We start from the raw sequence: 27,672 nt of genomic DNA, 5'->3' as shown, positions 1-27,672 counted from the left end.
TCAGTTATGAGCCCCAAAATGATTACAACTTTCAGACAGTGTTACAGCACCCAGCCTGTGAAAATCCAGTCATTTTAAGATGCCTCTTAAGCAGGCACCTGAAATGTGAGCCATTTAAAAAAATATACGTACATATATACATACATATAAACACACACGCTCACACACACACACAATACTTTAAAAAAATTATATACGTACACATACATATATATATAACATGTATGTATGTATACATACCACCCCCCACCCCCCCGATCACTTTAAAAAACTTATATCTAAAGTCCACAACCATATCTGAAGTCCAATACATAGCTAAGGAAATAGGGTAGGTGGAGATGGGGGTGGGGAGGACAGTGGTATCTGGAATCTTTTATTATAGAAATAATCCTACTGGCCCAAACCTCAACTGAGGCACTGCAAACACTTTGAGATACAAAGATGAAAAATGCCATATAATACCAAATGCATAAGAGAAGCTAGGACATTCGAGACCATTAAAAAGGGAATTCACTCCGGGCTCTTAGTGACAGCTAGAGCAAGAGGAGAATCTTTAGGGAGATGACTCAGAGTCCAATATCTTCCTTCACATTTGAGCAACTAATACAGAAAGATGGAAGGGCCACGTGAGGAAAGAATAAGGCTAGTAAATACGTACAGCTTAGCTAAGGAGCAAGCAAGATGACTGCAGTATTTTACGAATACTGGGTAACTGGTTGCAATGATTATCCATACTCTTAAAAATGTGCATGTGATTTTTAGTCTGAATTTGTATACCTTCAACATGCAGATTTGGTTAGGCCTTTTCATGTTGGACTGAAGAACTCTCCCTTACCAAATTTCTGGTTCCCTGTACAGATACTTAAAGATTGCAATCAAGTTCCCTAGTGACCTTCCTTTTTCACAAAACAAGGAAAAAAAGCCACATCACTGGTAAAACCAGACCAGAAAAAATCTTCAGGAATATACTGGTGGGAATTCTCCCCTTTATTGGATCATCCACTGTCCCCACTCCCAATCGGTCTCCAACCCCTCTACTTTCTGTGACCCAGGGCACTGATGGCCTGACCATTTGCAGAAGCCTGTGTGAATAGTTCACCCACTGAAAACAGTCAGAAGGAACAAGAGCATAAGTTCTGCACGTTTGAGCACTTGCCCTTATGCTGACTAAACTAAAAGCAATTGTTCAGATAATGACAACATCTTATCAGCATGTCAGGAAAGAAAGGCAGATAGCTCCAATCGTGCTATTAAATACTCAGGGTTTCTGTTTAGCCATGTTTCCTTTATGTGGATAACACAAAAAAACAATAGACAGATTCCAAGCAAGACAATGCCCGCTGCATGCAAGAAATGCTCATGCACGTACGCTGCTTCCTTACAGCCCATTAAGTCACTTCCTTTAGAGACTTTTTATCTCTTAGCTCCTAAAAATGAGTTCAACTGATTTTGGTGGTGCCATGCACCAGGTAAAAAAGGGCAGCTCTGCACATGGACTACATGGCTCAAAGAGCTGGTAATGAGCCTTTCAGAGGCCTTTGAGGCTTTTCACCTCCAGGTCACCGGCTTTCAACCAAACCCAACTGATCGTGGCCAGAAATCATTGCCACGTGATGGAGATTTTATGGCCTGTATAAAATGCCGAGGGGCTGCAAACAAGCTGCTGGCAAGCAGGCACCCGCATCACAATTGCCATCTCTGTCAGCATCTTCACCAGAAGAGACAAGGATACGAGATCCTTTAGAGTTTTGTCATTGACTTCAGTGGCAAAAGAATCCAGCCTGTGATTAATGAGAAGGTACCGCTATCCTCTCTTCACCTCTAGAATGATTTCCCCTGAATACCTGGTTTGAAGTTTATCAGCAAAAGGCAGTATGGGAAGCTTGAAACATGCAATCTGTTTGCACCGTGCCTATCACAGCGGAGTCCTGGTCCAGGACAATCAGACATAGTGCAACAATTCCACTAATAATAGCAAGGATTTCAGCCTTCATTGCCAGCACAAACAGAACACACTAATTATTTTTAAGCTGTTTTCATTTGGTTGCTGCCAACTATGGGCCTCAAACACAGAAGCCACCCTCATGCTTCTCAAACAACAGCAGTGCTCTTAGCAACAAATAGTAATGCACAAGCATGCAGCCAACACAACATTTTAGTACTCATTTTTGCGGGGTGGGGTTTGATAAATTCTAGTCCCTCAGGGCAAAAACATGAGTATAATCTGTATGCATTACAAAACGGCTCCACTCACAGGCCTCCTTCCCTCAAAGACGGAAAGGACAACAGAGTTATAGCTCAAGTAGCCACATTAGTCAGTACTGAATGTAAAGAAGTTGATAAAACAGAGTTACAATACATTACATCCTGGAATCAAGGTTTCCTGAAAGCTTCTGAAAATGTATAGCATGAGAAATTAAATGCTGGTTACTGTAGGCAAGACTAGTAATAGTGACTGTAGTCAAAAAAAGAAGCCATTACATGTTTCACTAATAACTCACGCAGAGATATTAGCAGGAAATTGTTTTATAGACTGAAGGAAAGTTATGTCAGGATTTTCTCCAGGATAGGGTGGTCTGTCCCCTAAAGATGGGGTGGGCAGCCCTGTTACAGATGATCAACTATGGGACATTCTGCTAATGTCAATTCTGGTAATGTCTGCACGTGTCCCCCCTGATCTGTGCATGAGCTTAAGACCCAGAGAAAAGAAAAAAAAAAAAAAAGGGGGGAGGGGGGGAGGCTGGGAGGGAACAGCTTGCAAGGAAGAGAAACTAGGCTGCTGTGCTGGGGAAAAGCCAGAGCAGAAAGTGGCTCTTTAATGTCTGGAACGGATGACAGACTTTGGTTCGATCTATTTGCACTACTAGAGACTGAAGCTTGTTTGATAGGACTGGTATCAGAGCTAACCGGCCTGCAATAGGTACCAGGAGAAATGCCCCTTGATCATCAAATGGACTGATATTACATCATCAAGTGTGAATCATAATCTTGCATCATCAGGACCTAATGATTCAGTATCACAGACAACCATCATGTAAGTACTATGAATGGTTTAGGACTTCTTCTCACTCTAACATACCTCTCCTTTTTCCTGCTAGTTGCTAAGAGTAGGGAAGAGTTTGGACAACTTGCTCAATTCAGCATCCTTGAAGGAAAGCAAGAGTGAACAGAGCTCTTTTGGGCTTTGTAAGAGCCTCAGGCAAGCACAGCAAGCAGCTCGTGCAACAGGTTCAGTATTACTGCGCCAGCCTTGTTAGAAGCTAGGCCACAGAGAGAACCTGCAATGGCGCACACTCATTTGTCCTGCAGATGATACCTTAGAAGTTCATTTTTAAAATACACGGCTGCCCGGGCACCTCCCCAATCAGAAGAAAAGGTACCCTTTCATGCCCTGAAATATTATTAACGCATAAGAAAGGAAGCAATGCTGTGTTCATAGGCAAGAGACTTGTCACAACATTCCACATCATGAAACAAACATGCTGTTGACACAATTAGACAAGCTACATCCATTAACGCAGGGTTGGATTTACAGCTGTAAGGAACTGCACATTGCATCTGCATGTATTATGCAAGACTGGATTGCCTATAAACCTAAACTGCCTTCACTGTGTTGCATGGCAGAATTAGATGGCAAGATTCAGACTCAGACTAAGCTAATGATCAAAGGCAAAGGGAGAAAATATTATTTGGGAGGGGCCGAGTGCAGGCATGCCCCCCCAGCATGTAAGTCTGTCATGGGGAAGGGGCGCGGGAGGGCAGATCGAGGCCCCCACAGTGAGGGAGGGAGTGGGACAGAAGCAGGGGCTGGGGTGAATGGGGCCCCAGGGTGGAGGGTGGTACACTCAGAGCCTGGGCAGCTTATCCAGGGGCGTGGAGGGGCTCCCGCCACTGGGCACACCCCAGCAAAAACCTGGGGGGCACATGTCCCCACCCCGATCTGTACGTGGTGGTGAGAGCAGGCTGCCACTACACACTGAGGCTCTGTGCCCCACTGTTTTTGCCCTGAGAGCTGGGCGATGCCATGTGCCTGCTGCTGCCAGGCAGGTAGGGGACTGGGTGCAGCCCGGCAGCAGCAGGCACATGGCATCGTGCCACTCCCGGAGCAGCAGCAGTGGGGTGCAGAGCCCAGCCCGCAGCAACAGCCCACTCTCACCCTGCACCCAGACTTGGCGGGGGGGGGCACATGCCCCTTGGGCCTCCGCCAGAGTGCACGCAGAGGCAGCAGCCAACCTACGCCCCTCTGATAGTCCTACAACCCAGCCTGGGGCCCCATTCACCCCAGTCCCTGTTCCTGTCCCACTCCCACACTGTAGGGGCTTTGATCTGTCCCCCCACTCCAAAGCCCCTTCCCCTTCACAGAGTAGACTGAAAATTGCCTGGATGCCATGCTGGGCAGTAGTCCACACACCGGGGCTGTGATCCAGGCTGCATGACTGATTATGCGTGCCCGCCTTTCCCCTCCCCACCCCTCCCCCGCCCCCCGCTGCAGCAGCCTGGAGCCTGCAGCCCTAGCCACTGCCCTATGTTTGTGGGGGCTAAGCCCTGTTAGCCCTGGCCGTCTGCTGCCTGTGCTAATGATCTTGCAAGGTGAATGTCAGGCAACCAGAGCCTTATGTAACCACAACCACAGATGTACCACCTTTTACACAGATAGGCTGTGGGGATAGGGCTCCCTCCTTAGCTGGTACACTTCATGGCATCTCTGACATTAAAACAATAAACTTGGATTTTCCAAAAATACTAAATAAAATCCTTGTTTGGGGCTGCTCAGGTTGGGAAAGCACCAAGAAAGAAAAGGTCTTATCCTGCTTCTGTCAGCATCAGTGTGAGTTTTAGAGCAGGATCAGCCCATCCAAGGGTAATTGAGTGCATACAGTATATGCTGCTTGATCAGTTTGAACTTCCTGACATGTTTACAGCAGTTGTGATTACTTGTGTCAGGGGGGCTGCATACACCATCATTTTCTCTATAAAGGTGTCATGGTTTTGATATCAGGGGATAGAGAAGAAGAGATCCAGTATTTTATTACAGCAGGTCCCTGATCTATATATCAGACATGTCCAGTGTTTGGTCTCTGAACTCTAATTGCCGAGTTGAGATTAGATTTTAAAAGGGGATTGCCATAAAAAAAAAAAAAAAGAAAGTGACAAAAACAGAAGATGTTTACGGTACAATCAAAAAACCAGGGAAATAAAGGGAACTCAAAGCCTTCAGCTTATCTCTTCAGATCACTGAATCAGAGGATATAAACAAGGGGAGCAGAGCAAGTTTCATTTGTTGGTTCCTAGTTAACAACACCTACCCACCCCATAAGTAAATAATCAAAACAGGATACAGGGTGTTGCTGAATTATTTCCCTTGAAATGTGATAGAGAAAGATTGGGACAATTGGAACACAGCAGCACGCAGCTTTAAGGCCATTAAATTGCCATTAATATGAGGTCCAACTTTTCTCACGAGGATCACCCAGTGACTTTGTATTGGCTTAAAAACGAGACTGACATACCAAAACGTATCCCGGCTTTAAGTGGAAAAAAAAATCATGAGATGGAATCTACTGCCCTCTCCTGGTAACTAAACTGTACACGTGCACGTGGCTGCCCCCAAACACAGCCACCACAGCACTCTTTTAAGACTTTGCAACTGGACTTCGGCAAACTATTTTTTTAATGCTGAAATGTACCTACAGTTTCAGGTGCCGCTGAACTGGAAGCAAAATTTTGAAAAGCATATAGACTATGATCTCTCAGAGTCACCTTGGGTTTTTTCTATTGCTCAACCCCTGGTCCGTAGGCCAAATCCATTTTGTGGCACCATGTCATGTAGCCTGTGGGGAGCCCTGCAGGATGCTGCCCTGTGCGCCCAGCCCTGTGAGCCCAGGCTCTAGGATGCAAGGCACCTATCCCAGAGACAGGGGGGTGGGCAGGGGTGACACAGGACCTCAAGCGCCAGATCCTGGCTAGACGAGGAAGGAGCAGGGCTCCATCATCTGGTCCCACAGTGTGACCCCAGGGTCTGAGTTGACCCACACAGGGCACATCAAGCCAGCCTGGCACAACAGCATCCTGGATGCATGCCACAGTGCCCTCTCTGGCAACTCCATTTGGTGTAGGTCCAGGAGCAGGTGCCATACCCGCTAGATGCAGTGGGAGGGCCAGGGATGGAGGCTCCTTTGGCCTGATTCATCCCATGGACAGGCTCAGTACCACTCAGCTGGCCTGTGAGGTCAGACAAGTTTGGCAACCCTGGTCTAAACAGAGAGTTTCAGGTCCTCTTGGGCAACTACCCCTGCAGCCGCCCTTCGCAAAGTCTAGAGGTAGGAAACTAAAGTTGTTTGCACTTCAGCAGCACCTCAAGGAGAAAACAGAAGGTTTTCTGGTATTTCTGGTTTACAGTTCTTTAAGATTGGAGTAATGTGTTCACAGGGGGAAGGGGAGGATGCATGGGTTTTGGGGGCAGCTGTGGTACTCAAATGTTGGAATGCTGCTGTGGGAGAGGAACAGGGGGTAGAAAATTTTGGACATACCCTGTTTATCTCCCCCCTCAGCATCTACCCTCTGCCATGGTATGAGCCAATACTGGGATACATGGACTTCTGCCCTGACCCCGTATGTGGCAGTTCTTAGGTACTGATCCAACCCTATCAAAGAACATCCATCTATGCGAGGAAATCCCCGTTGCAGACAAATATGTTCATTAGGATCCCCTGGCACCAGTGGATCCAATCATACATCTAAAAGACAAGCAGGTGGACTTTTAAAATGGTTAATCAAACATCACTATACACATAAAAATGGCAGCTGTTGAAACAAAGCTAGTAAAAGAGCATCTTGAGTCCTGTTGGAAATTGAATATTATGGTATTCTGACATCTGTACCCAAAGACGCATTAAAAATTTGCCGTGTTTGAAAGGTGGTTTCGCAAACGTGGTTCAGAGGTTGCCGTCATTATCCAAACAAAACAGGACATCTAAATAAAGGACAGCATGAAGGCAAATGTGCATAATGCTCAGAGCAGGCACAATTCTTTCTGGAAGTAATTTACCCATTAGTTACTGCCAAGCCAAACAATTCCTCTGATGCAGAAAAACAAAACATTAAAATGTTCCAGGGACTCTACAGGAACACGGGGATCTACTGGGTCACACGCAACCATGTCACTATTCCACTCATAAAATTTACCCAGCTCCCACTTAAAAACCAGTTGCATTTCTTGTCCCCTCTACTCATGCAGATGACAAAGCTGAGAAGGACTGCAAACATGCTGGAGAAGAAGGATCTCAACAGATTGGAAAGTTGGGCTAGAGCTAACAGGATGAAGTTCAGTGAAGACAAATGTAAGGTGCTACACTTCAGGAAGAATAAGTCAAAAACGTAAATATAAAATGGGGGACACCTGGCTAGATGGCAGCACTATGGAAAAGGATCCGGGAGTCTTGGTAGATGACAGACTCAGTACGAGTCTGCAGTGTGATGCAGGGGTTCAAAAAACAAATGCAGTTTTGGGCAAGGCTGGGAACCTTGACAGGGGTGCGCCAATGCTCCTGCTGGGATGAAAGCCAGAGCTTCCTGGCTAGAGGGTCTTGCTCCTCCACTCGGGGTCAGATCGATCACCATACCGGGGTCAGGAAGGAATTTTACCCCATGGTCAGACTGGTATGGACTGCGAAAGCTTTTACCTTCCTCTGTAGTGAAGGATATGGCCCTCTGCCTGGGACCTCTTGAGCACATACTGACAACATTTTATAGAAGCAAGACATTAGCTGCCATGGTACCCCTGCTTTACCTGTGGCCGATTAAGGTGTTAGGTCTATGTTGCATCGGTTTGACAATAGTCTTATGAAGAGTTTTGATTATGGTCCATATGAGATGGTTTGGATAGGGATGATCCTGTCCCAGGCAGGGGCTTGGACTAGATGACCTCTGGAGGTCCCGTCCAGCCCAACTTTTCTCTGATTCTATTGGCAAGTTTTATCAGAACCTCACTCCTCTCATGTTAGACACCTGCTTCAAATGTCTGTGAACCAATTTAGGCTGGACATTTTTTATCACTTTGTTCTCATGCCAACATTATCTTTTAGTCCAAATAGCTCTTCTTGCCTTCTGGTGTTAAAACCTCTGATGGATTTCTAAAGCACTATCCCTTCTTTGCCTTCTATTTTGCTAAGCTAAATAAAGCCAAGCTTTTGAAAGGATACAGTTCAAGGGGAAAAGTCAGGTATTACAGTCATTTCAAGAGTGAGGTAGAAATGGACACAGAAAAAACCTTTGTATTTGAAGCTCCAACTGTTTCTTTAAATAATCAATTGCATCATCTACAAGATGAAGTCAAAGCATATAGCAGGGGCAATCTTTTCAAAATGTATACATATTTAATAGCGTTGCCAAATCTAGCAATTCTTTTTTCTCATAAGTGTCATGTTAGGTTATGTTTTTCTTAAAGCTTCAGTACCCACGTTCAGACCCAGAGACGAAAGGTGCTTTTCCTCTTCTTTACGCAGCCCTTCAAATATCTGACTGTTATTATGTCCTTGCTTAAGCACTTTTTCCTTAAACTGAACATGCCTAGCTCCTTCAGCCTCTCCTTGTATGACAGTACTCCAAATGAGGCCTAATCAGTGCACGTAGAGGCTCTATCAGCCTCCGTATCTTGCGCCTAATACTTCTATTGATACAGCCCAAAACCGCATTTGCCTTTTGTGTGGCTGCATTGCATTGCAGCCTCATATTGAGTCTGTGATCTACTTCTCCACAGTACTGCCATCCAGCAAGGTATCATCCATTTTATATCTGTGTTTTTTTTATTATTCCTCCTTAGGTGTAGCATCTTGCATGCGTCTACACTGAACTTAATCCTGTTAGCTCTACCCCAAATTTCCAATATATTGAGAGCCTTCTGAATTGCATTCACATCCTCCAGTGTGTTCGCAGTCTTTCCCAGTTTGATGTTGTCTGTAAATTTGTTCAAGAGCGTGACTCACAACTGTGTACACTTATAGCTAGCAAGATTGACAAAAGCATGATGGAGCACTGATTCCTCAGACAGGTCAGGTACTATTGTCACAAACAATAATACACTATTAAATGTCTATTTTAGTATCTTCAGTAGGGGTTTTTCTCCTCTGAGGCTGTAATAAGTTAATAATCTCTTTAAAACAGAATTTAAGGCTTTTATGTTGACAGATGAAGTCCTGCCTGATAGTTTGGCACTTGGTAAGCTGCCAGGGGAGACCCAGGTTTCATTTTTCAATCCCAGTTCAATGCGATTGAAGGGCTCCTCAGAAGAAGATTCTTTTATCAGCTCAGTATGTAACATCCCAGATGATTAAAGAGCAGAAACTGGAGGTCTCATCAAGACTCCAGCTCATCTTCTGCGGCAAAGGGACGTCAGCAACCCAACATTCAAAGGAAGGGTAGAGTCAAGTCTAAAATCACAACAGACTAGTAAGCAAGCTTGAGCTTGCTCACACTGGGGACTCAGGCCCCTGGCACACACTTAAGATGTGATTAAACTGTTAATCACATCTTAGGTTGTTACCTGGCCACGCATTAATGCAATTAATGGTGTGATAAAACAAGTCATAAAGTTATTACATAAACAATGAGTAGTAACTCTGTGGCTGGTAGCTATCACATCATTAATTGAATGTGTGGCCAGACTGGGGCTCCCAGCCACAGGGGCAGGTACACCCCATGGCTGGGAGCCCCATCAGCTGATCTAGGCTCTCAGCCACATGATGCACCCCCACAGCTGGAAGCCTATCAGCTGTTGGCTCCCAGTCTTGTGGGTACATGATGCACCATCAGCCAACTGGCCTCCCAGACACAGGAGCTTGCTATTTGCCAGGACAAGTGGACCATAGGAACATCATCCTGTGCGCCACCAGTAAGGCATGATGGGATCTCTGGGTGGATTCCACAATCATGCCTCCTGCTATGCACATGTGGCATGGCAGAAAGTGGAGCTGTGGGAACCCCGCATGAGATCCCATCGCGCCTTCACCTACACATCTGCCAGGGGCCTTAGGCTGTAAAGTCAACTTAGTAAGAGCGAGAGGCCAGATGTTTTCCTGTGTGTCACACTGTCCCTGCATATCCAAGACACCTCAAAGGCTGTTAACCTTGAGAGAACAGCAAAGACCCATTTTGCCTGAGAAGAGCAGGACAAAGTTTTCTTTATGCCTTCATTTACTGAGAGAGTCTATTTATATTCATACTAACCAAAGGATTGGTGGCATTGTTTTCTTTTAACTATTGTACACAGAGTGATTAAATCATGGGTCAAGGTATGCGATAAGCACTGGTAAGAGCAGGCAAGCCTTTTCTGTGACTCCATTCTCTCCTTTGAAAGGGACTCTATGCCATCATTCATAGATTTCTAACAATTTATTTTCACACCTTCTTTAACTGTGCCCTCCCAAGCAAAACTGTGGGCCATTTACCATGCTGAGCCAGTTTATTCTCAATTGCACAAGTGCCAAGGGATAACTGTGATGGATGAATTTTAAAAGTGTAAAACCAGGCATCATCTTGAAAACGGTGAAAAGGGATTCAGCATCTTTGGTTAGAAAGAATAGAAAACAGGCAAAAAATGAAAAGTATCCTAATATTGTGTTTTAAGTGTGTTATCTTTCCATAAAATTAGCTATTTGGCAATGTACTAATCTCTTTTGTTGTCATTTACATCACAATATTAGCCAACTTTGGCATTTCTTTACCCATATGCTATACGAGCATGTAGAGCAAGAGAAAGTTCATGCTCCAAAGACTTGATAGATTAAATACAGAATATAGGAAGAGAATAAGAGAAAGGAAGTTTCAACATTACCTCACTTTCACAGGTGGAGAACTGAGTCACAGAGATTTTGTGACTTTGCCAAGGTCACCCAGAAAATCTTATGACAGAACCAGGAACTGAACACAAAGATGCTAAGTCACAGTCTCTTGCTTTAGCTACAAAGCTAGTCTTCCTTCCACTTGAGCTAGTTGAAATCCATACTCAAAGTTTAATCATTAGCAATGCATTCCAACAAGACTGAAATAGCAAGGCTGCCTCTAAAAACAATCCACAGCCTTTATTTCCCCACGAACCCTGCAGAAAGAGACCTAGTTTTAGCAGGGCTGATATGGCAGAGTGAATTATGGCATTTCACAACAATCTAGATTACAGTTTACACTGGTGTCTGCATCTGTCAGGAAAGGTAACAATCACACCAGCAGCATTGTGACCCAAATGTCCCTTTTTGTGCTTCGTTTTGGTCCAATTAGTTCTGCTGTTTTAATAATCCTACTTACTTATTTTATATCCCAGCTTTTCAGCATGAATCCTCTTAGCCATGAACTGCCCTTCAATCAGTGCTCGTATCTCTACTTCCTTTGGAAAGTCTGGAACCTGTATCAAAGGAGAATTGCATTAAATTAACATGCACTTTATGTAGTATACACCACCAGGTTGGAGCCGAGTGAAAAAAAACAAAACAGATTTATAGTTCATTATCCTTGGCTTCACCCTGAAGCCTGCACTCACAACTCAACCCCTATTCTTCAATCACACACACAGAAAACTCCCAGAGACTCATGACAGAAAGCATACAGCCTATAACCTTGGCATTGTTGGCAAATCCTTCAAGCCCAAAATCAATGCACGATGGGGAATCTTTCTAATACCAGTTGTAAATTCTGTATTTATTCCTCAGCCCCAAAGGCGACTTATGAAACTCACCTCAGGAATATTATCTCCCTTTGGGATTGTTTAGAAATAATTCAGACGCACTAGGCAATGCCAACAAAGAAAAAGGGCTTAAATTTGTCCTTTTGTTTAAGGGGTGGGGGGAGAATCTTTAATCTTGAGACTACATTTTTCATTGCCTACCATTTGGACAACATTAAGAATTGACTATGCAGCCACTAATCAAAAAGTATTTGAGACTACTGGTGAGGTTATAAATACGGGACAGTATCAAGCTCTCTTTATCCACCTCTCAGAATTATCAGTTGACTAAGGCTCATGCATATCCCTTGAGTTTCAGTACCACCTTTCCTGATTAACCTAATAATCCAGTCTATGAAACAACACTCACTGACCAAGAGAGAGGAAAAGGATATGCAGATGTTCCTTTCCATCAAATTGTCATTTGCCCAAGGAACTGTCGCTCCAATTTGATTTGATCTTCTGTTTCATGACAACCCACCCACTGCTTTCTGATCACCTACAGCAGCTTTATCAAACTCACCTTGTGCCCCAAGCCAGATCTGAGCCACAGGCCTCATTACAGGCTGGATGTGTGGCAAGCACTGTACTGGCAATGGCCAACACAAGAGCCAGTGGGCCAAGCAGCCATAGGACATGTGCGGCTCTGTCAGCATAGCCCTCACTCTCCATCCGCTGCCAACAATTACGTCCACTAGGATCAAACCCACCACTAGCTACACCCCAAAACTCCCTGGTCTACTAGTAACCTAGCAGCTAGAGGTAGCAGCTCCACTGGCTGAAGCCAGCCGGTGGACCATATATTCGATACCCCCGACCCCCACAGACACAAGAAGGCAGAACACATTCTTTACTCTGTAGGCCTAACAGAAAAATCAATTTTTCAAGCAAAAGTGCAACCTATCCAAACCTTGGCAATTATTTGTGATTCATTCATATCCCTCCGATAGCTATACCCAGGAACGTACTTAATCTGGCGACTTAAACATGCGAGACCCAAGGAAAAATGTCTTGCATTCAAAAGCTCGTCTAATTACCCAGCTAAATAGTTGGTTCAATAAGAGAGCTCACCCTAAGACAACCTTGCCTCTGGCATAAATCCTGGGCCAACGTGGCTACAACATCAATCTTATGCTACCATAACGTACATGTATACGTCCTATAAATTGATGACGGGTTTGTTTGTGCCCACAGAAATAGATGTCAGAGTAAAAAAAACACAGACTTTTATACTTAGGTATGGCAACAACAACTGTTAATCTACCTCTTGGTAGTTTGCGCTTCTTCACAACTCTCAAAGTCAGGAGGACAGGGTAAAGAGGCGTTGACCGTCTTATAACTAGCTAGAATGGTTTAGCAAAACTGAATAGGAAATGTTTTCTTCCCCCAGTCTCAGGAAAATTTGAGAGAGATCAAAAAATTCTCCCATCCCATACTGGAGTGAAAAAACTAAATCTTGATTTTTTTTTTTTTGATTTTTTTTTTTAATCTGGAAAAAAATTCTGTTCAGCTCAACTGAAACACTTTGTTCAGTAACTCTGGAAGGTTTCATCAAAATTATGTCTTTGTTTTTTGTCTAGATTTATTAAAGTGTTGAGACTAAAACACTGGCCTAAAAAATATGAAAGTTTTTGGTTCAAATATCATGAAGTGTTCATTTGGGTTATTTCTAAATTAATTTTTATAAAAAAATTCAGTTGGGAGTTTTGTCCAAACTTACTCTGTTTTATGAACAGTTTGGGTTTCAACAAATCCACATTTTTCATCAAAAAAGCAGTTCGCAGCAAATTCTCAACCATCTCCAAGTTTAGTCTATACTGAAAGCTCACCTCCCATGACTGAAGCACGGATTAGAAAAATCTTTCAGCATAATCATGCCAAAGATTTGTATCAAGAAATGTGACCCAAAAGCAAGAACCCCAGGTGCAAAAGACTCCCATAAGCCATGATGCCAAACATAGCTTACTATGAAATATTAAATAGCTTGTCACTACCTTGTTGTTGTCTTTGTTGAATCTGTGGATCCCAACAGCTTCAGGTGTAATCTCCATCACATCAAAATAGAAACCTAAATCAACACAAATTAAAACTCTATCATGTTTTCTAATTGTGCAAAAGAAAACAAGGACAAATAAAAGTATCTTATTTCAGCAAATGACTAGAAAAATGCAATGCTCATAACTTTAGGGCACTCACCAATGCAAGGGGACACAGTGAAGCACTTCATTCATAAAGCAGTGGAGCACATTTCTCACTCCTTCTCTGACCTTACTATCCTTGTGCTCAAAGGGAAATCTACCTAACAAATTTAGAAAGCAAGCGTGGGAACAAAAATTCATAAGATGGCTGGATACTAAGGGTGCCTGTACATGAGCGGGGAGGCTGCTCCAATGCTCTGTAATTACAGCATATCGGAAGAGACTGGATTCATTGGATTTTTATTGGATTAATTGAGTCTGTTGCAGCGTGGTAATTACAGCACTCCAGCACCTCGTGTATCCACATCCCTGCACTTAAAAATGGTGGCGGGGGCACTTGAATTAACGCTCATTGGAGCCTTTAGCTCAAGTGCCCCTGCCACCATGTTTAAGCACAGGGACGCTGATACACAAGAAGCTGCGGTGCTTTAATTAGAGTGGCTCTTGGAGCCTCTCTACTTAAAGCCTCACCCCTTCCACTCCTGGAGCATGTGTAAAAGTGCTATATGAACCAAGCAGTAAACACAGATATTGTGTTTATGGCACATTATATTTTATCCAACTCCTGAATTCGTTCCAAACAGGAAAGCTGAGAATGACTTTCCTCCTTTTTGATTGGCTTTGATCTCCCAAGAATCATTTTGGTTTCTTCTGCTAATTGCATGTCTGCTACCCCTAAGAATTTCTCTCCCTCCCTCCCCTCTCCTTTTTTCTCTATGTTGTGCCTGGCTTCCTGTGATCAGAGACCTGACGTCTATAAACTTGCCAGGGGGGACTTGCGGGGAACGGGAGAGACCCTGTTCCCCCAAGCACTACCAGGAGTAACTAGGAATAACGGCCATAAGTTGACTGAGAGTAGGTTCAGGATGGACATCAGAAAGCACTGCTTCACAGTCAGGGAGGCTAGGACCTGGAACCAACATCCAAGGGAAGTGGTGCTCGCTCCTACCATGGGGGTCTTCAAAAGGAGGCTGGATAAGCACCTAGCCAGGGTCGTTTGACCCCAGTACTCTTTCCTGCCCATGGCAGGGGGCCGGACTTGACAATCTGCTCAGGTCCCTTTCAACCCTACCAACTATGAAACTAGGAGAAAGAATGTCTTGCATTCCCAAGCTTGTCTAGCTTTATCCCAGCTACCTAGTTGGTCCAAGAAAAGATATCACCCTAAGAAATCCTTGCTGCTCATATTCATTTTTGTAAGAATTTCTCATAAACAAACAAAAACACAAATCGCAGGTTTCCTGACCAATTCCAGTTCACACACTTCCAGAATTCATTTTTTCTTTTTGTTTTAACGACTGTTTTTCAAAAGCATTCCTGGCTTGGAGCATCTTTAATACTTCATTAAAAGCCAACTATATAACAGAAGACAAATCCAGCAGCCCAGCTTTACTATTTAAATGAAATTATCAGCCAAAATACATGTGCATATACATACATACAATTTACCACAGAAGCAGTATTAGTGTGTATCCAGTAAGTGAAAAAAGAAAGGAACAAGAGACAGGAATCAAGGGAGTTTAAGAAACCTGGAAGGCTTTGGGTGTCAGATCTGACGACTTCAGAGAGCATCAGAAGTAAGAGGTCAGAGTGGAGATGGCATGTGAATGCGGTTTTGGTAGGAGGCAGTGAGATTTTTACAGATGGCAAAAGTCTGTTGCTCCTTTGTGATGACACAAGAAGTGGTCAGAAAACTTAGGCAGGAAAGGAACTAAAAAAAAGAAAATGAAGACAGAAAGATCGGGAAGTAGAGCTGAGAATAAGAAGCATCACAGGTGATCACAGGTGATTAGCTCTGGAACAAGGGCCTGTCTTCTACATTTTCTAAACAGCCCCTAATAGCAGGTCTTAATAAAAACAGTACTAAGAATCTTAAAATGTAAGGGTGACATGGAGGCCTCACTCATTTGAGTACCAGACCTCTCACTGACTTTGATGGGGTCGGGATTGGACCTGAACATTTTTTTTCCTAGTTCTGCAATGCCTGAATTCTGGGACTTGGTGCGATTTGTTCCCACTTCCAGAAATACCTGAACTGTTCTTCAATGAGACACAGCTCCTCATCATTTTACTAGCCATTTAGGGCTTGATTCAATGGGCACTGGACATGAGCCCCTAAACAATGAAATTAGTACTGAGTTTGGCCCACACTATCAGATAGTGTAGGTCTGAAATTTCATCTACTGTATTTTAAACTTCTTTATCTGGAGACCAAAGTCCTATGTCCCCCAAATATCTATTTACAGTATGCACCAGGATGCACAGCTTCCAAAATACGGTGCTTCTACTGAGCGACTACTGAACGGGAACACGAAAATTAAAGCCATCTTGTATCAACACAGAATATTTCTGAGCATTCACCACAACTGCTCGTTACTGAGTTCCTTAACTCCTGGCCTTTTATGCAACTCAAGTTTTGACTTCTACTGCTCACAAGATAGTGATTTTAAAGCAAATCTTAGTTCCCAATCTTGCCAAAATTCATACCCAAATTTCCATTGTTTCCAGTAACTGTAGATGTTAGAGCTTTGGAGAATTCATCCCAGGAGCCTGAAGCGCAGTCATCTCTGATCCTCTCTCTCATCAGAGAGCCATTCTTAAAACTAAAACAAACAAAATACTAACTACAATTTCCAAACCATATTTTACCTACTACCACTATTTGTAGCATTAAGTGATGATTACCACTGCTCAGGATTAGAGATAAAAATATTTATTTTTTTAGTTTATTTAATGTGAGCGCTCTTTATATAATCAGTTTAGCCGTTTCCACTGTATGTAACCCATGTGCTTTTAAGAGCAGTACTTCACTTGTTTGGCCCAAAAAAAGGAAGAAAAACTGAGAAGGGGCAAAACCGACTCTGGCTGGAGTACTCTGTGTCTACACTCATGCAGGGGGAGTTATAAGGGTTTTTAAAATCCAAATATGAGCTTTGACAAAGTCATATCCTGTCACCCAAGAGTTGACACTCAGAGCACGACAGGAGGAGTAATAAGCGTCCGAGTTAAACAGCCCTACAGGCCACTGGTTCTCAACCTTTTTCGACTCAGGGCACCCTTCAGGAAACATCAACTCATTGCTTTCACTTGATTCTGGACTACAGAAAAATAATAGATAAATTTTTCTGTTGCAAGGAACTCAGAAAGACCACAAGGCAGAATGTGTTTAATACTTTCGACTCCTCTTTGAAATCTGAGTTTGTCTTATGAATCATGTGTGCACACCTAAAGCTAACATTGCGTGACACCCCTATGCAGCACCCCTGAAAGGATATCAAGGCACCCTAATTGAAAACGACTGCTATGGGCTTAAAGCAGCGGTTCTGAACCGGGAGTACATGTACCCCCAGGGGGGTATGTGAAGCCTCATCAGGGGGTACAGGAGATATATTTCATACATTGTCTAACACAGGTTGAAGGGCCTAAGAAAACGTCTTCACAATTTGAAAAGTCTTTGTACGAGTATCTTGCCATTTTTATAATACACGATTTACACATCGTTTGACATAAAAATTAAATTTCCCATTGAAAGGGGGTACGTGAAGTCTCACTGAGACCAAGGGGTACGTCGACTGAAAAAAGGCTCAGAACCGCTGGCTTAGAGGGTGATCAACTCAGAATGAAGAAAGATCTCCTATGAGGTCTAGGTCCTATACCACAGTGTTTAAAAGTTACAGATTGCTGTTTCACAAGCAGCTAAGGATCAGATACTTGCTACCTAGAGAGGACCTCAAAATGTCTGCTGCCTGCCTGCTGACACGGTTCTGAAGTGTTTGGACAAGAACTGTGGTCAGTGCCTGAAAGATGAAAGGGAGTCCAGATGACATGACACACACAAAACAGAGATAGTCCAAGGAACACCAGTAGATATGCAAAGTAAAAGCTTTGCTGTGAAACTTCCACATGCTATTTTAAAGAGCATTTATTTTAAAAACAAATATCTATAGTGTTTGTAATGTGCATTATCTCCTTGTTAAGTTATGGTATAGCTCCTTGTTAAGTAATAATATAGTACTTTTTCTCTGGAAGCCCAGTGGGAATTAATAACACCTACTTAGCAAGGTTTCACAAACAGCCTTGAGGTTTAACTCTATGTAGTGCTTTCAAAGAAACAGAAATCTGGCCTTCAGCAACAAATTAAGCTGAGGTGCATGAAGAGGGTGTAATAGCATTATCTCAGCATCCCCCTCCCTGATCACAAATAGTCAGATTTTATGTTTGTGTAGGTCTTTCAGGCATCATCTGTGGAAGAAACTAGCTGGAGGGGAAAGGGACAGAGAAGGAAGAAATGTTTAAAATATCATTATTTTATACTGTGCATTCTGTTAGCTTTAAAAGAAAGGAAATGCTACCGCCGTGGTAAGAAATAATAAGTGGCATGTACTACATAAATAGGTATATAAGATATGTATGAAGTATACATTTGGGGGGAAAAAAAATTCACCAGGAGCTTTGGTTCTCTGAGCAAGCCATCTCTGCCATACTTACAGGGAAAAGAAAGATGCAAAGGTCAATCTGAGCCAATCTTTCTACCTACTTGAATCCTAGGGCTAACTTGGGGCAAAACCATAATCTGAGGCAAAGCGGAGCAGCCAAAGGTGTCTGGATACCATGAGACATCAATATGTTTCAAGGATATTCCCAGTATGTCCTAGAATAGCAGCAGTGGCTCGTCTCTATGAAGGGGACATTGTCATCTGCCCTTTTGAGGTCTGTTAAAAGGCCCTTTGGTACCACTAGAAAAATGCAAAGGTTATAACATTTGAGTCAAGCTTCTAGCTCTGAAATTTTACATTTCACAATATTTCTGCTTCTACTCTCAAGACTGCTAAATCAAGCATCTCAGCTTACACAAAAATGAACCTTATCCCATTTGCTGGCATCAGAATGTATATGTCACGATAAATTCCTGGTTCCCTAAGTAATGGCAATGTTATAACACTGATACGTTTTAACCGTAGATTAGATGCAAGGAAGAACTTTCTGTGTTCTAGGGGGTATCTTATACTGCACATATGCTGAATTCTGCATCATTTTGTGATGGAAATAAAACAATGGCAGAACAAGAAAAACATCTTATTGATCCCAGATAATAATAAAAAACTATACTACCATAAAAGTGCCATATAGGCTCGAGAGTCAACAGGATTACAGAGAATGTGACCTTCTGTTGCAGGCATTGGTTCTTGAATCCACAGAAACAGTGTGTCACTTGTACCAAGGCTAATCTGGGGAAGAAAATAATTGAAGTGTTATCACAATGTGCACGGAAGGCAATATAGAAATTAAATGAAACCCATTTGTTCTTATTGCTAATTGTTTTTAAATCACACATTAAGTCAATTGGATTCTTATTGCAGTAAACTCTGGTTTGGTTGTCACCCCAGTGAAATACAGTCCAGAACTAGCAAGAGAATTAGGGATTCATAAACATTCCCAGAGTTTGCTTATCATCCTTCATCCAGCTCCAAGAAGGACTGAAATGAGAATCAGAGTCCAGCACACAGAAAATCAACAGCTTCTCTATTTTGGTTTAGTTGAAGACCCATGGCTATCTTCCAAGTTTGTACTTTATATTCTACAATGGCTTTAATTACTCGGGGTCTGGACAGCTGTCATGAACACATTTTAACTTACTGCAATGTCCCCTTCTTCAAGCCTCATTCCTGCCAGTGACGCTGAAAACATAAATAATAATGTTCAACTGGTAGTTAAGCATGCAAGGTAATAATACTGCCCTAGAGGTCACACTGTTCTGTGCAGAAAAACTGCACAAAAGGGGCTTATGCACCACCTAAAATAAAACTGTATGTGCTTGTGCTAGCTTTTGCTAAAATACTGAAGTTAGTTTCTATTTGGAATCAGAGAATGAAAGGACTTAGAGATGAAAAATCTGTCATGGTATCTTTAGTCCAGTGCAGCACTGCTCTCTATGGTATTATTTCTAGTGTTTTATCCACTCAAGTTTTAAATGCATCTTAGGCCCAAACCTACGTATTTAAACAGGTGAAGATTCCAACATGCTCAGGTGCTTTCCTGGATTTAAACTTCAGAGAGGAAGGATGGCTTTGTAGCTAATACATGCAACTAGAACTAAGGAGGTAAGGGGAAATCCTGGCTCTGTGAGCCACACCCTGTGCTACTGTGATAGATAAATTTTTGAAAAATAGGGCTTTTGTACTACAGACTGCAACAGCTTTCAAGATTCACACAAATGTCCCAAAATTATTATATATGACACAGCTAGGAATTTGAAATCCTTGCAATCTTACTTTAATCGGAATTTCAGTAAAAGATACCAATACACCTCTGAACTCACAAGATCAGTGAAAAAAATTATCTTTCTAGGATTTTGAGGCATGAACCAAAGTACTGACTGCTTGCAACATATTTTTTAGTAGGCTTTGCTTTCTGCCAATGTATTATTACTTTCTAAAACTATGCTATCTACTCTACCCAAATAACTGTCAAGCCACTGTCATGCCAATAGGTACTGCCATAATATTTTGAACAAATACTATAAGATTCTCCACCTCATTTTCTATAGGATTTCTATACTTGTACAACCTTTACATTTTAAAAAGGTGATTTATTTTAAAGACTTGGGAGTTGGTTTATATTCATTTAGATAGTTTAGTAGAACTGGGTTTTTTTCCCCTTTTATATGTAGACCAGAAACATGACAGAAGAAAAGAGTACTCAGAATGAGTCTCTAATCCGGGGTGGGCAAATTGAACCCACGGACCAGATGTGGCCCACAGAGGGACTTTGTCCAGCCCACAGCAGGTCCCTCAGTCCCATGTGGCACAGGGGCCATCCAGTACATGGTGTCCTGCTGCCCCTGGGCATACAGCAGGGCTCAGGCAGCTCCACGGCTGGACTCCACTTCTAGGCAGCCCAGGCAGTGGCAGCTCCTTCCAGCTGCCGCCACTGCCAGCCCCAGCTCCTGGTGGGGACCTGCATGCACAGCCTCGGCCCCAGCCCTGGCCCGCACCAACTCTGGACTTGTACCCAGGCAGAGCAGACCAGCCAAGATCTGCACACACAGCCCCAACCCCAGCCCGCCATGCACCTGCTCTGAACCACCCACCCACAATGACTGGAGCAGCAGCAGCCAGGCAGAAGTTGCTGCTGGGCAGAGGGGAAAAGCGGCCACTTCCCCTTCACCACTGCTGGGCCCTTCCTGCTGTGGCTGCCCAAAGCCCACACCCGGGCTGACCTACACCTGTTCTCTGCCACCATCACCACTGCCACCAGAGCTGCCTCTCAGCTGCCCAGGAGGGCAGTGGTGGCAATGGAAAGGAGCAACAGGGTAGCCCAGGCGCAGGCTCTGGGAGGCCACAGCGAGAAGGGTTCGGCAGCAGTGAGGGGGAGCTGGCCACTTTACCCCTGTGCCCAGCAGCAGCTTCTGCCTGGCTGGTGCCACTACTCATCATAAGTGGGTGGGTCTGAAGCAGGTGCAGGGTGTGCCAGGGTCAGGGCTGTGTGCATAGATCCTGCCTGGTCCAGAACTGGTCTGCTCCAGCCAAGGTGAGTCCAGAGTGGGTGCAGGGCAGGCTGGGGCTGTGCACTTAGCTGCTGCTGAGCCACAGGGCGCACAGGCTCTGGGCTGTTGCAGGATGGGGTGCTGTAGTAGGGTGTGTGAGCAGGTCCAGGGAGCAGGGGCAGTGCTGACCAGCCCATGACAGCTCTCCAAAACTGCCTATGGGGCCTGTGAGCCCAGATAATTGCCAGTCTCTGATCTAATCCATCTCCACTTTACAAGTAGGAAGAGGAAAACCAAGCACTTCAAAAAACAAATTTGCTTAAGGGAACATGGAATTATTTGCTGGCAAGAAAAATTTTTGAAGTGTCAATACACCCAACCAAATTGATTAAGGAGCAAATGACGTGCACTGTGATAGTGAGTGGCACTAACGAGTCTATCTGCAGTAAATATCACATAAAGTATGCTTATCCTGGAAGAAGCAGCAATAGAAATCTGTTGGGAAAAAGTTCCTATCCATTAGAACTGATGAGATGGAGTCATTGGATACGAGTATACAATCCCACAAAATCCTATTATCATACATGTTTACTCTCTCACCTGGATTGTCCCCAGTAAATGCTACTACTTTGCAGTCCGGACTAAACCCATAGCGCTGAATATAATACGGAGCAATGGAGCCCTAAAGACAAAATAAATACATAGTAAGGAAAGCTGAAAAGTGCACAGTAACTATGCAATGTTGAAGCACAGACAGACATCCAGCTGATTCTACAGTAGCTACAATTTTAGCTGTGAGCCTTTAGAGATTTTTAACTGAAATCTTCGTAGGACATGCACAAAAAATCTTCCAAGAAAAATTCCTTACATCAGATTCTAAAATAGGCAAGACAATAACAGCATTTTAACATTTTAGTTTTGTCTTCCTTTATTTAGAGCAAGAAACATGAGTGTACACCTATGCGCACAGATTCATATATTTCTATTTACATTTATAGGTACATTTGGACAGGTGCATATGCAAATAAGCACAGGCATACAGCTAGCATACTTCTCTACATCAAATGCTTTGTAGCACTTCTTATTTTAGGTCAAGAATCCTATTCCTTTAAGTCTCACTCACCAGTAATTGAAAGGAGACTATCCTTAAAATAAGAGGACACTTTTAGTTATTGTTACAAATTTTCTTCCCTGTTTTCACTGCTGATACCAAGAGATTAGCACTCCACACTAAAACCACAGCCCATTAGCAGATGGGTCAACTGTATTAGTAGCAAGCAGTGCTGGTGTTACGATGGCTGGGTGACAACTCCCATTCACACACACTGCCCGCGCTAAAAGTTCTTCCCATGGCAGCGGCTCAGACCAAGTCAATCAATTTATGCAAATATTCAGCCTGGTCTGACTTGACAATATGACCAATAAAAATATACTAGGTGAACTCTGGGGCTTTAAATACCTCTTACAGTTCACTGGGGTTAACCCATCAGACCAGAACCAGTTTAAGACAACCACATAACATCACAGCTAAAAAATGTGAATGTCATTCTCTATTTTTGCAGTGCTATTGATTTAGGACAAAGGGAATAGTATAAACACTGTACATTCTTCTCCCGTCAAACAAATGCGTGTAAGTGTTGTAGGAAGCTTCTATTACTAGGGCACCTGCCAAAGAAGTTACAACAATCTTTGTCCTTTAGTCCAGAATCTTTCAACACCTTATACAGGAGAAGTTGTTTTGCACTGGCACATACCAATACTGAGCTGGATGGTACAGTGTGTCCCAGTTTCTCTTCCAGCCCAGGTGCACAAGCATTGAGGCAGGTCACGGACCATCTTTTATCACAAATTTGCAGTAAATTCATCCCAGAACCTAGTTAGACAACAGCATTGAAACCAAAATGTAGGTCTTGAAACATGATATCAGTCTAATGAAAACAGAACAGACAACATTCAATCAAGAGTCTCCCATATAAATTGACAAAACAAAGAACAGAAAAGAAAGGAGGAAAAATGAACATGACCCTTTTTTTTTTTTTAAACTGAAACAGCATGGTTTTAGCTCGAAGCACTGGGAAACCGTACAGTTACCTGCACACAATGAAGGAGGATGGAGATCTGTGGGGCGAGGGTTGGAGGTGTTATACTCCAATCCTCAACCAATTGGTGACCAATGAAACTGCAACTCAGCCCCTAATCTGGACAACAGAGGAGTCCCTTCTCCATCTTCTAAATGCGTGTTTGAGACCAGTGGCTACACAAGCACTGAGCCAGCTGCCACTCCCAGTGTTAATCCATAATAGCCCTCTTCTCCAGCCTGTTTCAAACTGTTGAAAAGTCTCTGTCCACATTACTCCCCAAGAGCAGACACCCTATCCCAATACAGGCCCCATTCTCAACACACACATACACACACACACTTTATCCCAAACACTGTGCAGCCCAGTTCTAAGCCAGATCATTCAGGGCTTAATACTTCAAAAACCAAGTGCATCATACACAGCTGAGATGCTGAAGTAACTCAGATCACAAAGTAGGAAATTCAGATTATACTTTGCTTAACGATGTATAAAATGAAATTAAATTTATTAAATTCAATCAATTTCATTTCATGCAAATTACATGCACTTAATAAATTATACGCTGGTTAATTTTGCTTATGATGCAGCAACAGGAATTTTAAAAAGCACAGCACAGCATGCTTTCCACGGACACTATGTGCATTCCTCTTTTCCAGTCAACCCCACCCACCACCAAGAAAAACAGTAAAGAATCAGATTTAATTAGATACAAAGACAACTCTTCACATCTCCGACAAGCCACTTGAACGTGCACGCGGGACTGCAGCACGTTGAGTTGGGTCAGCGCAGCCCCAGCTGGCAAGAGGCCTGGGGGGTCAGCCTGCCAGCCCGGGGCTGCTCCAACCCAGCTCAATATGCTGTGGAGGGGTTGGCTGGGGCATGAGAGTGCCCCAGTGCAGGCCTAGCTAGCAGACAGCCCCCAAACTGAAGCACCCTTATGCTCCAGCCAGCCCCGTCAGCATCTACATGTGTATTGCAGCGTGCTAAATAATGTCACTGTGGGATAGTACCCGTGTTTACAAGTACAATCCTACAGTGGTGTTTATTAGTTTACTGCAGCCTAATAGGGTCACAGATCCTAAATTAACAGTTAGGATCTGCTAATTAATCAGCTCTGCAGTAAATGTCTTGTGTAGATGCACCCAAGAACAAGGACCATGTATTGCTGTAACTTGCTGCAGACACTTCTAGCCAAAGACCAGGGAGTTTTGCTGTTGTGTTTTGTTTTTTGTTGGTTTGTTTTTGTGTTTTGTTGTGTTGTGTTGTGTTGTGTTTTGTTTTGTGTTTTTTTTGGGGGGGGGGGTTGAGAAAGAGGCCTCTCACCCAACTAGCTTACCAAAATTCAACACCAAGGGCCTAAAAGTGAAATTAAATTATTCAAAAAGTAGTAAGAGTCAAGCTATCCCACACCAAGCACAGCGCATGCCCAAAAAAAGCATAGCATTAGTTTGACCTGGCTCACCCAACATCTGTATAGATCAGGATAAATCAGCGGCGCTTTTTGCTTTTTTTTTTTTTTTTTATCTAATAGCTAATTGAATCGGCTTTATCTAAAAGTGCCAAAAAGCCCCGCTGAAGCGCCTGATCTATACAGATTCTGGGGAATGGGATCAAACTAACACGCTTCCCTCTTCCAGTAAAGCGCTGTTTTGTTTTTTCACGTCTGTCAGCACCCTACGTGGACAGAAGGGATTCAACATCTTTTTGCAAGCACCACTGCCTCTTCATTCAAGATGGCCAGAAGTGCATTCAGGATCTGCTAAAATTACCTGTACAAAAAGCATTACAGCTTTGAAGGCTAAAAGAGATCCTCAAATCCATTATGAAAGGGTCAAAAGACATAACCTAACTAGTTGTATTAATTGATGGAAATGGAAAAAAGTGTCTAATGATCAATAGCTGAGAACCTCTATATAACATCTGTGCAAATGGTCTCTGGTTCACTTCTCAGTGGGCCAAATAAATATCCCCTTCAGCTATCTTGACATCAGTCAAGCTACAATGGGGCAAATTTAGCCCAATATGTTTCTTTTTCAAAAGGGCTTCCTTTGGCAGAGGAACCAAAACAGGTATAACTCGCTGTGATTCTCCTAAGGGCCTTTAAAAAGAAAACATTTCTCAAGATAAAAGCCTCTCCAGGTTGAGAGCTGAACAGTTGTTCTTTAAGGTGTCTTATAAAGGGACAATGCCTTACATGATACACTCAGGTCCTGCAGATACCATACATACCTTACATTTAATATCTGCGTAACAGAAATAAAAATCATTTTTTTACTGCACCAGAATGCCAGGGGCTTTTTTGTTTTTTGTTTTTTAAAGTCAATCAGCAAAGGTGCTCAACTGCTAACAAGAAACATTTTGTACCTTTTGAGACTGGCTCTTAAAAAAGAAAATCCTAAATGGAGTAGCACATTACTTACTTTAATCTACCCCTTTAAAGAGATAAGTTATAGTAAAAGACTAAAGAATTCAACAGGGGCCTTTAAAGTCTGCGTGACCTGAAGTTAAACCTACAGAAATGAAGAATAGGTCTATTATCTGAACAGTATTTTGAGATGCATTTCCAAATGCGGTACACAAGGGGAATGGAAACAGAGTGGATGAACTGCAGGGAATTGTAAGTGACAAGAAAATAATACATTTTTGTTGTACAAACATCAATGTAACTATTGCATAATTACAATTATTTTTATTACTGGAATTGCAATTTTCTCCCATTATGTTAAAAAAGAAAAACAGCGGAAGACAAAATATAAATTACTATAATACAGGCTCTTTTGTCTAGTAAAGAGCAGCACACTAATGTCTTACTTAATTCTCTTTTATCTTTTTCACACAAAGATTTAATAACCTTACATCTTTGCTTTATCTTATATATTTACTTTAGCTATTTAACTATCCACAGGAGTGCCACAAAAGAAGGGTCTTCCAGGCATAAGTTAGAGCCAATTCAAAAATACTACATATTGTCTGTGAAGTTTCAAAAGACCTAAACTGCAAATTTTTGAATAAAATGAAAAATAAAAATGTGTTTTTCACCTAAACAAAAGCCAAATCTTTCACTTTCAAAAACAGAAAAAAAAAACTGTTGTTCTTCTGTCTTCTCAGTGGAAGGAGAAAAGCAGGAAAGGGGAGAAATCAGGGTTTTGTTAATATTAGAGGGTGAGGGAGAGCTTTTAATTAAAAATTTAAAATTTCTACACAACTTTAAAAACCATTTTCAATTAAAGTTATTTTTGTAAACATTATTTTTTCTGATCATCTCCAATCTAAGTTTAGTACATGGGCTTTGAGCCTGGTGTGGGGTTTTGCAAATAGCTGAGTCCTCGACTTCAACCGATTTTCCACATACGTCAAAGAGAATGGGAGAGATGGGTGTTCAGAAACTTTCAAGACCATCTATTGAGGACAGTGGCATAAACTCCAAAGGTTTTTATTGCTGTTGGGTGTTGTTTCATGTTTACAGAAGAGTGGGACTATCAGTAAGACACTGAGGGTACTGAGTTAATGGGGGGGAGGGAAGTTCCCATGTGTTAGCTGACACAGGATTGAGTTACTAACCAAATTTCGTTTTTACTTACCACAGGTTAGAAACATAGATATGAGCCAGTTTTCAAAGAGCAGTTGATGTACCATAAGCCATCCCCCACCACCTTTTTTAATGCCATGATAAATTTATCATTTATTCATCTGTCCATATCTTGAAAAATTAAAAGTTGGCTCTAATAAAATATTTATATTGAACCAGAAAATAGATCTAAGCATCTCCCAGTTGCTGCAAAACAAAAAGAGCTGTCCATGCTTAGGGTCTTAAGTAGATGGGGGGGGGATATGATAGTGAACTACTTTTGCCTTAGCTAAAGTCAAGATACCTTGCTTCCCCTCACCCCTGCCTTTTCACCAGAAATGAAATAAGAGCGAGCTAATCTTCATGTGCAGGGGGCAATTCTGGTTCTATCAACCTTCTGTGCAACATCTCTATGGTATCTAACTACACAGCTCCAAAACAGATATTTTCCATTTCTGCCAGGGGAATTGCATGATATTTAGAAACAGCAGGAAAGGTAGTAGAAGAGAGGTTTCCTTGGTAATCATTATTTTAAAGCTGGACACTTAAGATAACCTGGAAATTGGTCTGGCCACATTTTTATCTTATAATGTGCATAAAAAGAAGCCTTGAAAGGTTCTTAAACT

The 27,672-nt window shown here is 42.6% G+C and overlaps 1 protein-coding gene across 3 annotated transcripts in view; it reads right to left on the bottom strand.

Moving 5' to 3' along the window:
- XYLB (xylulokinase) overlaps positions 1–27,672 on the bottom strand; it is a 135,243-nt gene that overhangs the window by 78,991 nt on the left and 28,580 nt on the right. For all 3 annotated transcript variants that reach the window (XM_019499177.2, XM_014609085.2, XM_059729220.1), the window contains exons 9-15: positions 23,152–23,270; positions 21,998–22,079; positions 19,549–19,589; positions 19,024–19,139; positions 16,399–16,514; positions 13,708–13,781; positions 11,299–11,395 (exon numbers count right to left, since the gene is read on the bottom strand). In XM_019499177.2, the coding sequence (XP_019354722.1) occupies positions 11,299–11,395; positions 13,708–13,781; positions 16,399–16,514; positions 19,024–19,139; positions 19,549–19,589; positions 21,998–22,079; positions 23,152–23,270 (645 nt within the window). The remainder of the gene's footprint in view (positions 1–11,298; positions 11,396–13,707; positions 13,782–16,398; positions 16,515–19,023; positions 19,140–19,548; positions 19,590–21,997; positions 22,080–23,151; positions 23,271–27,672) is intronic.

This window comes from Alligator mississippiensis, chromosome 5, assembly GCF_030867095.1.
Source record: "Alligator mississippiensis isolate rAllMis1 chromosome 5, rAllMis1, whole genome shotgun sequence".
In the NCBI taxonomy this organism is placed as follows: domain Eukaryota; kingdom Metazoa; phylum Chordata; order Crocodylia; family Alligatoridae; genus Alligator; species Alligator mississippiensis.
This window is presented reverse-complemented; position numbering and strand designations above follow the sequence as displayed.